The 11,943-nt window shown below is 43.4% G+C and overlaps 1 protein-coding gene across 3 annotated transcripts in view; it reads right to left on the minus strand.

The window, feature by feature from the left end:
• Positions 1 to 8,138, minus strand: part of Mpv17l (MPV17 mitochondrial inner membrane protein like) — a 16,383-nt gene extending 8,245 nt beyond the window's left edge. For 2 of the 3 annotated variants that reach the window (XM_023704683.1, XM_004644496.2), the window contains exons 1-2: positions 7,747 to 8,114; positions 4,469 to 4,539 (exon numbers count right to left, since the gene is read on the minus strand). In XM_023704683.1, coding sequence (XP_023560451.1) covers positions 4,469 to 4,539; positions 7,747 to 8,056 — 381 coding nt within the window. In that variant the 5' untranslated portion in view covers positions 8,057 to 8,114. Of the gene's footprint in view, positions 1 to 4,468; positions 4,540 to 7,746 lie in introns of all 3 variants that reach the window. The other variant, XM_023704684.1, reaches the window with a different exon arrangement.
• Positions 8,139 to 11,943: the final 3,805 nt, after the last annotated feature.

Raw genomic sequence — 11,943 nt, forward strand, 5'->3', positions numbered from 1 at the left:
GTTCTCCTATGTCCTGAGTCTTTACTGACCTTGAAAGGCTAGGGCCATAATGTTGGCTGACCTTGCAGCCCTTCCTTTTCTCCAATTTTGATCTGCTAACTTAGGTTGTTAACCCTCCAGAAGAGAAGCTTATTGTTAACCTGCAATATATGCAGTTTGGTTTACCCTATATGTCTAGATATCAAACATCTTTTGCATATCATGGAACAGGCATTTTCCATCAAATATTGATATGTTGAACTTAAAGTCCTTACAGAATATGAAGGAAAAATAATTTTATAAAAGTAAAAATAAGCATTAACATATTTTACAAAGAAATTTAGAAATCTAACCATATACAGAATTGTGACAGGACAGATCTGTGACACTTTTTTTTCTTATTCTTGTGTCTTTTTTTTTTCAATTTATTACCCTTTTAAAAAAAAAGTCTTTACTTGAGAGACATTATGGCAATAAATGGTATGTCATGACAAGAAGTACATATTTAGAAGACCAGGAAGAGTGTTGACCAGTTCTCAATACTCTTCCCTTGTAAGAACTATCCTAGGGTACAAGGGGCCTACTGTAGTTAGTGTACCTAGTGTACTGTTATGGTTTGTGTCTTGTTTTTCCCCCAAAGCCTCATGCAGTCATGGGCAGACATGAGCAAAAAGCTCACAACTGCTCCTCTTAGGGGAATCCTGAGCTTCAAATCTCCTTCTGCCTCTAAAGAGGTTGGTGAGGTGAGTTCCAGGGCTCACTACCATTCAGCAAAAGATGTTAGAAGCAGTGAGGTAACAGCTCAGTGTGACACTGTTTGTGTATGTGTGTGTACGCACATGTGCATGCACACACACACTGAGGTGTAACCAAGGGCCTCACACATGCTAAGCACAGACTCACCATCGGGCTATACTCACCCCCCTTACTGCTTCTTGTAAGGGAATTAAGTACTTTCTTAGGTACTCTTCTCTCATTGCTGGGAGAAAATAACCAATACCCAACACGAAGGAAGGAAAGGTTTATGGAGTACAGTCAGTGGAGGTTTTAGTTCATACTCAGCTGGTTTCAAGGCAGAGTGGCACACAGCAGAGGGCAGCAGTTCATGGCAGTGGCAAAGAGTAAAAGGGCAGGAGCAGTGGCAACAATAGCTACAGAGAGCAAATCTGTCTCCCTTAAGTCACATTCAGACTACCACCCCAGACTGGGTATCGTACTCACACTCATAATCCCAGCAGCATTCACACCCATAATCCCAGTGAATCATGAGTTAATCACAAACTCTAGAAGTCCTCCCCATGACTGCATGAAGCTCGGGGGGGACAACTAGACACAAACTGTAACATTCTGTCCCTGGACCTCCAACGTCTCATGTACATCCCCTTGTCCAAAAGACACTTTAGTCTATCTGTAAGAGTTGCCAAAGTCCTAACAGTTCCAGCATTGCTGAAAAGTTCAAGTCCCAAGTCTCCTCCAAGATCTAAGGCAAACTCTTAACTGTGAGCTCCTGTACAAATGGAAAGTTAAATACTTCCAACATTCAATGGCACAAGATACAAAAGGTACACACAACAGGAGAATATAAAGCATTGGTACCAACACAAGTCCAAAATCTAGCAGGACAAATATTAAGTCCTGTAGTTCCATGTGGAACATCTGAAGCAATCTGTAGCAAACTGTGAGGTCCATGTGGCTCTGCCCCTATGACTCTTGGTAATAGCTCCCATGGCTTCTCTCTTAGACCAGCTTTGCTCCCTCCTTGAACTTTCCCTTAGATGATCCACTTTCCTAGCTTTTCCAAATTTCTGGGGTTTCCACTGAATATGTTTCTCACAGTTTTACACACTGCCCTCTCAGGGGCACACTGCCTAGCCTCCCAGGCCTTCTTCTGAAATCTTAACCTCAGAACTCCTGCATTCTGAATGAGCCTAAAACCAGTGCTATGCGGACAATGCCAAGGTCTGCTGCCAGCTGGAAGCCAAGCTTCCTTGTCTCTTGGCTGTCAGGGGTGAATGCCTGGATCACTTTTTTTAGTATATGTGCTGCCGAAGCAAGCACGAATGCCTGGATCACTGAGCACTCTGACCCTGATTCCAAGGAATAAATTCTCCATGCTGGCGCCATTCTGGAACCTGGTGTGGCTGCTGCCACCATTCTGGAATATAGGGCTCTGTGGCTTTTCTCCCAGGGCAAAGTCCTTCACCCTTGGTTCTGAGGCTGCAAAGGGTGGAGACCTGCCACCTCCTGTGGTGCCCTCAGGCCATACTTACCATTCTCTCATTCCTTCTTGGTAATAGAGATCGTCTCAGCTCCATCTTTGCATTCTACAACTTTATGGGAGCTTCCTTTCTGGCTAAACTCAAATTTTAAATCATCCTGCTGGGCTCCTTGCTCTTGATTCTCAACATAAATCTGGTTAAAAGCCCCCAATAACATCTGTGCCACTGCCTCAATATTTGGCTGCTTTAAAATTTCTTTTGAAAGATTAATCAGTCCACCACACTTAATCTCATTTTTAGGTAAAGTCTCTGGACATGAGCAAAATTCAAACTTTCTGTCAGTCCATAGCACAAATCATCTGAAGTCAAATGAACAAATGAACAATGCAGTCCTTCTTCTCAGAAGAAACCTTCCCAGCCTGGTCTTTACAGGTAGGCTTTCTATCAGCTTCCTGGCCTTCTGATCTCTGACCAGAATCTCCCATATGGAACAGCCAAAGCTGTTCCAGTGCTTCTCTTTTAGGTGACATCTCTAAACCTTTCTTATCTTTTTCCATAAGCCATTCCCAAAAGCTCATAATCCACATGGTCAGGTTTAGTCACAGCAATGACCCCACTTCTCTGGTACCAAATTTCTGTCTCAGTTATGCTTCTCTCATGGCTGGGACAAATACCTGACACTCAAAATCTGGAAAGCAAGGTTTATTTAGCTCACAGTTATGGGAGGTTTTAGTCCATACCGAGCCCATCCCAGTGGATCATGAGTTAATCACAAACTCTAGAAGTCTGCCCCATGACTAGATGAGGCTTTGGGGGACAACTAGACACAAACTGTAACAGTACACTGGGCACACGAACTACACTAGGCCCAACTGCATATATTCTGGAATCCTGAAAATTCACCTAATTGTTACTAACAGAATCAAATATGCTGTAGGCCGCAGATGAAAAACATTCCTGATTCTGACAAACTTTAAGGACACTATTCAAGGTAACTTCAGTAAAAATTTTTTGGATTGAGTTATATATATTTGTAGTGAACAAAGAGTAGAGCAGGTGACTGCTTTAAGCAGAATAACCCTGGGAACATTATCTTTCTCTATAAATATCTATGTATTACCAAGAAGTTTCTTTTCACAGGGATTTATGCATACCCAGAACACTGGCTCTGAAGATGGGAATGATTTCATTAAGGCACTCACATTTTATAAATCCTATTTTGTAGTTAGGCTCCAAAATTTACAAAATAAATTGTGACTACTAGCAAGCGAGGCCTGTAATCCCAGGATGCAGGAGGCTATGGCAGGACGATTGCAAGTTTCTGGGCCAGCCTGGGCTGTAGAGTTAGTACAAGGTCAGCTTGAATGACATAGCAAGACTCTGTCTCAAAAAACCAAAAATAAGGGCCCAGGAGATGGCTCAGTAGAATAAGCGCTTGCCTGGCAAGTGCAAGGGCCTGAGTTCAATCCCCAGTTCCGCCAAAAAAAATTAAAAATTTAAAAAAATTTAAAGGCCAAAAATAAATAAATAAGTAATGCAAGCAGGCGCAGCAGCCGGGGATTTGATCCCTAGACCTGCCATGCCAACCCCACCCCCACAGTGTACTGAGAAGACAATTGAGGCTGGGCGTGGTGGCACCTGCCTCTTATCCCAGCTCTTGGGAGGCTGTAAACAGGTAGATCACTAGGAGTCTGACCTAGAAGTGAGACCCTGAACACCCTGTAGATCCTTCCCTAAAATACAAAAAAAAAAAAAAAAAAAAAAAAAGTAGTGAATGCTAACAAGAATAAATATAATAAAGTCAGATATCATTGCAAACATTGGCTAAAATAGAGATATTATTTCTCTCCAATCCATGAGAAGTAGAGCCACTACTAAAGGCTTCCCTGATTCACCAACCAAAACAAATTCAAGTCAGGTCAGTGGTATATACCTATAGTCTTAGCTACTTGAGAATCTGAGGCTGGAAGATTGAATAAGCAGAATTTGAGGCCAGCCTGGGCAACACAGTTAGACCCTGTCTCATAACAATACTTTTTCAAGACCTCTTTTAACTGGAGCCTAATTTAAAAATAGATGTATTAAAATGTATTTACTGTTGTGCTGGGGAGATAGCTCAGTAGCTTAAGGGCCTGCCTGGCAAGCATGTGGTCCTGAGTTCTGTCCCCAGTACCACAAAAAAAAAAAAAGAATGAAAGAAAGAAAGAAAAAAGTATTTACTATTAAAAATATACAAAGATATTGATTACATTTTCAAAAGCCCATCTTACCTTATAGGTATTCCAAAATTTCTGCTTTAGGTCTAAAAATATGTCATCTTTTCCCTGAAGAATGCTCATACCTATTTGCAAAAACATACACCAAAAGCTTTTTTAAATATTAAACAGGAAGAGTTTATATTCAAGTTTCCTATTCCAATATAGGAAGCACCCACCATTTATCATTCACTCAATAGATCCCTTTTGACCCAACAATGAAAAGAGAAAATCATCTCTATTCTAAATCTCCATAAGTGTTAAAGGGATGACACATAAGAAAATAAGCCAGAAGGACACAAAGGTGAAAGCAGATAGTTTTAAGCCAAAAAAATTTGTAAGAATACACAAAAACTACATGGGCTAATGGATCTACAAATGACTTTTCTCTACCTTCCCAATTTTTGTGAAGTGTTAAATTTTTTAAACTTTTTTGTCTGAGTGTGTGTGTGTGTATGTGCATGCTGGGGTATGAACCCAGGATTTATTGACAAAGCACAGCGTCTGCCATTGAGCTAGACTCTCACCTTAATGTCATTCTTTTTAGAAAAGGCTGATGAACTCTAGAATATTCTAGCAACTGTTAATTTCCCTTCTCTATTATTCTAATTAGAGTTGGAATGCAAAGTCCCAATTTAGTGTTCCTAAAAACACTTTGAAAACTTTCACCTTTAACATCCCTGAAAACAAATTTTGGGAACAAGAACAAAACTCTATTTTAAGAAGGTACAGGGGGCCTGCCCCTTAGCTCAGTTCTTTAAGAGGCTGCTTCAAAAAGGAGTCAGGCTCAGGTTGCTGTGCTTCAATCCCCACAACTCAAGCCAGCCAAACTTGCCCTGATGGCATTTGGAGGAAAAAAAAAAAGTAAAAAATGAGTGCTTAGGGGCCAGAGATATAGCTCAGTAGAATAATCTCTTGCCTGGCAAGTGCAAGGGCCTGAGTTCAATCCCCATTCTGAAAATAAAATAAAATAAAATGAGTGCTTTGAAATTCTCTTCTAGATGGACACAGTGGCAGACACCTGCACTGCAGAGGCTGAAGCAGGAAAATCACTATGAGTTTGAGGCCAGCTAGAGCCACATGGCAAGACCCTGTCTCCAAAAAAATGAAACTCCAAAAGCCAAACCAAAACAACAAAAACCTGCCCATCCCTGATTAGGAGGGAGGGAGATAAGAGTTTATTACTTAAATGCAGGAGATTCTTAGAACAAGATTCACAAGAAAATCCAGAAAATATTAGTAATACTGTAATACTGTCTTCCACTTATCCAGCACTAAATAAATACTAAGCACTTTGTGTGCACCACTTAATTTGAATCCTCCTAAACAATTTGCAGAAGTAGGCAGAGTTAAAAGGAAGAAAAGATCTTGGTGGGGTTCAGACCAGAAGAATCCAAACCAGGTGTCCAGTTTCTAAACCAGACCTCTTAATCCTCTATTACTCTGGCTCCCTAAAGGGGACCTGGCTCAAGCCTGGTTCACCCAACCCCAAGTAATGTCTTAAACAAACAACATCCACCCACCACCTTCCACCTTTCCCTTTTCCTTGTAACAGGAGGCCAGGGAAACTGGACCAGAAATCTGAAGAGCAAAACAAAGTAGCTATCTGGGGAGGAATCCAGGGGCCTCTGGCCTGATTCATAGATGCCCCTAAGCTCTGGAACAACAGCATCTTTCTGTCTCAGCTAGACTGACCAGACTCTTGTATCCAGAGCATCAGAATTTAGAGCCCTAGACTGTGTCACCTTTGAGCAAATTGCAGAACTCCTCAAGTCTCAGTTTCCCTGAGTCCAACAAGGTCATAATAAGAGTATCTGTCTCTCTGGTTGTCTGAGGATTAAACAAGAGTCTGGTCCCCACTCCACCCTTGGCTCCCAGGCCCTGCCCCAGTGCACAAGGCTGCTGTAGTAACCAGGCCACAAGAACCTGTTTGCAAAGCTGATCAGAAAGTCACAGCCCCTGATCTCTGGTCATCTATTCTCTTAACCCTTTTGACTCCATCAGCCATGCAGAGAAAGAAACTGAACGTGCCTTCCTTCAAATAAGTCCCATGCGACTGGGTAAAGTTTTTCAAAATGCTGGCTTGTCTGCCCTCAAACAGTATTTTTTTTTCTAATTATTTTAGTTTTTAGGTTTTTGAAATAGGGTCTCACTATGTAGCCGAGGCTGGCCTTGAACTCACTACATAGCCCAGGTTGGCCTCAAACTCACGGCAATTCTCTTGCCTTGGCCTTCTGAGTGCTGGAATTACAGGCATGTGTCACTACGCCCAGCCTCAACCAGTTTTAGAGGGCATGAACAGCTACTTAGAGGGGCCCCTTCCTATTTTGGGGAGAATTTCTGATGCCCTATGACAAGATCAATGGAGGTTTTCTTTTTTTCTTTCTTCTTTTTAGGTCTTTTTGAGACAGGGTCTCACTATGAAGTATAGGCTGGCCTTGAGCTCACTTTGTACCCTAGGCTGGTCTTGAAATTGGAATGATCCTCCTACCTCAGCCTCCTGAGTGCTAGGATTATAGGTGTGTAACACTATGCCTGGCTTTCTGGAGACTTTCTGAGGTAATGGGTACCCTTCCCCAATTATCCACTTCCTTCAAGCCTACTGAAATTGCTAGAATAACAGAAGCCATTGAGGCCTTTCTATTTTTCTTGTTAATCAGACATAGAGAAGCTTCCCAAAGTCAGGCCTTCCACTCTAAAGTGTAATGTCTGAGATCAGAGCTCTGGCACAGGTATAGAATCCCCACAGTCAAATTTTGTTACCAAAGCAGGACCAGGAGCCCGGGGAAGAATTTTCTGAGGAATCAGCCCCTACCACAGGTCCTACTAGCTGTGTCCCCAGGCTCAGCAATTCCCACATGTTACTGGTGCATGGATTTTCCACAGGACAAGTGGCCCTTAGGACTGTGGTTCTATAGTGTCAAGCTGGGGTCTCCAATGTGTCTTTTTTAGAGAGAAATGGACCCCAACCCCCGATTGGCCCTACTTGCCCCTGCCTTGGATCCTGCCCAGTCCTAGCTTCTCTGCTGGTACTTGAGCCACCTGGATCTCTGGCCCGAGGGGCCTCCGGTTCCCCAGCTCCTCTCCCTTTCAAAAACCTCAGGCCCCAGTCTCCAAGCCCAGGCCCTGCGCCCAGACCTCCAGGTCCCTCCCCAGAGCCTGGAGCATCGTTTCCTGAGCTCCGGGCTCCAGCCTCAGGGCCCCAGCAGTGCCCTCCACCCCACCCCACCCCAAAGCAAGCCCCACAACCTCCGCGGGGTGCTCCCAGGCGCCCCAGTTCGCAGGCCCCTCACCAACGTAGAAGGTTGAGAGAGCGATGGGCCCTCCGAGCAGCTGGTCGCACAGCACCTTGGTGAGAACGACGCGCGGCGCGCGGCCCGGCAGCGCGCGCTCCAGCAGGCGCAGCCACGCGTAATTGAAGTTGCCGTGGAAGGTCACGGCCAGGGTGGCCACGCGCCGCGTCTGGCGCCAGTCGGCTGGGCCGCCCCGCAACCGCTGCTGCAGCGCGTCGCCCGCCGAGAAGAGCCCGGTGTAGAGCAGCACGTTGGTGGGCCAGGGGTAGCGCAGGGCCGCGCGCGGAAGCGCCCGCCACCAGCCCGCCATGCCCGCCCGCCTGCCGGCTTCCTGCGCCGCGCGGAGGCCAGCGCAGCCTCCACCTCCACCTGCGCCTCCGGTTGCTCGAGTGCGATTGGGCGCCTGGCGCGCACCAACCCGAGCGCCCAGCGGGGGAGGTGGGGCCCAGTCTTCGCAGTATGCCTTGTCCCCTTAGTGCTTGCGCGCGTCTTCGTGAAATGTCCATACTAGACGCATACAGACAGAAAGTAGATTAGCCGTGGTCAGGGCCTGGGTAATTTGAGAACAGGTAATGATTGGTACTGGAGCACGGGGCTCTCTTTTGCAGTGATAAAAACATTTTTGTGGTCAGACAGGAGTGGTTACATGATTTTGTGAACATGTGAAAGACCATGTCAGTGACATAAGCGCCTGCTTGGCAATCACAAGGTCCTGAGTTTGATATCTGGTACCGAAAAAAACAAAAAAAGCCATGGACCCGCACACTTTAAAGTTGTGAATTTGTGATTTTTTGTGACACACGAATTCTATCTTGAGGGTTGCTCAGTTACCAAACTCGTAATAAAGTTTAAAAGTTTTCCTGCAAAGAAGTCACCCTTTCAACACACCCATTACACTAATTGTGTCTCTTCATTTGGAGACTGTCAGAAGGTAAACTCTTTTTTTCCACTCCTACCTCATCGATCAATGCCTCCCAAAGCAAACGCTGAGGTCCCAGACTCTATTCTTACACAAGTTTGTTGTTGTTCTTTTTTATTTTGTTTTGTGGCCGGCTCAACGGAGCTGTGGGTGGGACTGGCACAGCACGTGGTGCCAGGGGTCGAACCTGGGTTCCTGCGCTTTTACCTAAGCTTGCCTAAGCAGGCGCTTAGACGGCTGAGCTATCTCCCTGACCCTACACAGGGGTTTAAGAAAAATGGGGCAAATCTCTGACTTCAGAGTTTATATTCTCCTTGCTTGTTTTCTGCCTTTGTGGTTGTTGTTGTTCTTTCTTCATGGTGGCATTTAACAGCCTCTTTCCACCCCTATTTTACTAAATTCTTAAATTTCTAACTTTTCGTTTTGTTGTTGATTTGAAACAGAGTTGCACCATTATCTTGAGCTCACTATGTAACCCAGCCTGGCTTTGAACTCTCAGAAATCCTCCTGCCTCAGCCTCACAAACTCCGGGATTACAGCCCTCCATGTGATACCTCGTTAAATTTCTAACTTTTAATTTTGAAATAGTCCCAGGCTTAGAAAAAAGTTACAAAAATAATAGAGACTTCTTGTATACTCTTCACTCAAGCTTCTTCAAATATTAACATCTTACACAATCATAGTACAAAACAAGGAAATAAGTACAGATGTAATGCTCTTACCTAATCTACAGAGTTTAGTCAAATTATTGCCCCAAAGTGCCTGTCTCCCAGATTCAGTTCTAAATCATTTTATATTGAATTGAATAGTCTTATTGCTGTGTCTGCTATCTAGGGGGGCTAACTATTTTCCAGACCATCCCTGTCTAACGAGCCCATTGTTGTAAACTGAATTATGTGTCCCCCAACCCTTGTTCATCCATTGAAACTCTAAACTCTTAGTACCTCAGAATGTGATCATTTTGGGAGATTGATCCCTAAAGAAATAAGGTGAATAGGGTCGGCTCCAATACAATCTGCCTGGTGTTTTTTGTTTCTGTTTTTGGCCTGGTGTTCTTAAAAGAAGAGGAAACAAAGATATAAGGAGTCATTTTTTCACACAGGGAAGAGAAACTGTGGAGACCTAGTGCGAAGGTGGCCATCTTATAAGCTAAGGAGAAAAGAGTCAGAATCAAACTAACCTTGATCCTGGACTTCTAATCCCCAGAACTGTGAGGAAATAAATTTCCATTGTTTACACTCCTAGCCCATAGAACTTTACTACAGCAACCCTAGCAAATTCATAGTCCCACTCTCATCAGTTCTTGGGGATCAGTCAGTTTCTATGTTTTTTTTTTTTTTTAACCTTTATTATCTGCCCATTTTCCAGTTTCTAGCCCTCTATGGTCCTTGTCTTTGCTACTGGTCCCAAATAAATCTGTGGGCATTTTCCCAGCTAGGCATGCTCCTAGCTCACCAAAACTCCTCTTTCTTTGCTCATTATGTCCCCCTTGTATTATTTTCCAATTTCTGCTATAACACAAATTTAATGGCTTAAAACAAATCTGTTGCCTTTAAGTTTTGGAGGTCAGAATAGGAGCCTCATTCTCTCTGGAATCCCTACAGGAGAGGTCATTTCCTTGGCTTTTTAGCTTCTAGACCTTTGGCCACATCATTTATGGTGAAAGTCACCAATGTAACACTTTCCAGTCTCTCACAGGTATTTCTCAATGCCACGTTTCCCTAGGATTATATTAGCCAACCTAGGTAACCCAGACAATCTCAACATCTCAAAATCCTTAATAACATCCCCAAAGTCCCTTTTTCTGTGTAAACTAGTACATTCTCAGGCTTTGTAAGTTAATATGTGGATATGTGAAGGGAGGTCATTTTCATCCCACTTATGCTCCTGCGTATGTATTTGTCTTCTCTGGTCTCAGCTAGCAGAAATTGATCCTAATAGCTGAAATAAGATTACCCATTTCTCAACACCTATATTGCTTAGAGATCAGAACTATCTGTCTAAGCATTTATTCATCCGTTCATTTATTCAACTGATAAATATGCTAAATACCATTTTGTACTAGGCAATGAACTATAGGTTGTGGAAAGATTTTGTATTTGCATTGTTAAAAAAATCTAATACCTGCCTACATTAGTGGAAATTGTTATGACCTATGGAAAAGAAATTTAAAAAAAGAAAGTTCCCTTGTGGTTCCTGCACAATTTTGGTCTGTACACAATTGAAAATTAAAATTGAACTCATGGCAATCCTCTTGTTTTCATCCTCCCCAATGCTAGGATTACAGGCATGCACAACCACTCCTGGTGCTCAGCTCACCTCAAGGGCAGGGCTGGCGCAGCAAGTGGTACCAGGGATAGAACCCTGGTTCCTGTGCTTGCCAAAGCAGGCACTTTGTCTGCTGAGCTATCTCTCCAGCTCTCTGCACAATTTTCTTAATCAAATTTATTGGAGAAATCATAGAAAAAAACTTGATTATTGAAAAAGGAGACTAGGAGCTAGAAGGTTAGAAAGGGATTAGGTTTGCCAAATCCTGACATAAAGGATATACCTTTACTTGTAAATATCAGATAAGCAATGAATAACTTTTTTTAAGGGTATGTCCATTGTGATATCTGGGGTATGTGTGTACTGAACAAGACTTCCCAGGCCACCTCACATTCAAAGATAACTGAGCACTCCATAGTTTTAATGATTTTTTTTGCTGAGTCTGACAACCCCAGAGGAGTGGGACTAATGTTCCCAGAGAGCCTACTGTATGTGTCAGTTTCTGCACTGCCAACCTTATTCCATACAGAAACCTATGAGGCCAAAGATTGGTAACAATCTACACATGCATCTGTTTTCCAAGACCAGGGCAGACTTTATCAAGCAGCTCAACATATTTGCATCATGGGAACTGAAATAAAGACAAACACTTAGGAGACCTAGGAAGTTTCACATGGAGTGTTGTATACTTGTCTCATCTTAAAATCAGTTTAAATAATTCAGTAGCCAGAGGCAATCTATTAATCAAGCAAATGGCAAAAGACCCTCGACCTTCAATTAAAGATGACATTAGAAGATAAATTAATTCATTCTATTGATGCTGCATCATCAGTGGAAACTGTGATTCAGAGATTTCTGGCAATAAGGAGGTAGCACATTGCCATAGCATTTTGATCGCTGAACAGTGAGGATGGCTGGAAACACAGGGTTGTGGTAATACATAAAAGGCAAGCATCGTTAGGAAGTCTTTCCGGGGAGAGTAAGTGGGCACTAAGCTTCAATTTGCAACC

Source organism: Octodon degus, unplaced genomic scaffold, assembly GCF_000260255.1.
Source record: "Octodon degus isolate 3935 unplaced genomic scaffold, OctDeg1.0 scaffold00200, whole genome shotgun sequence".
Classification (NCBI taxonomy): Eukaryota; Metazoa; Chordata; class Mammalia; order Rodentia; family Octodontidae; genus Octodon; species Octodon degus.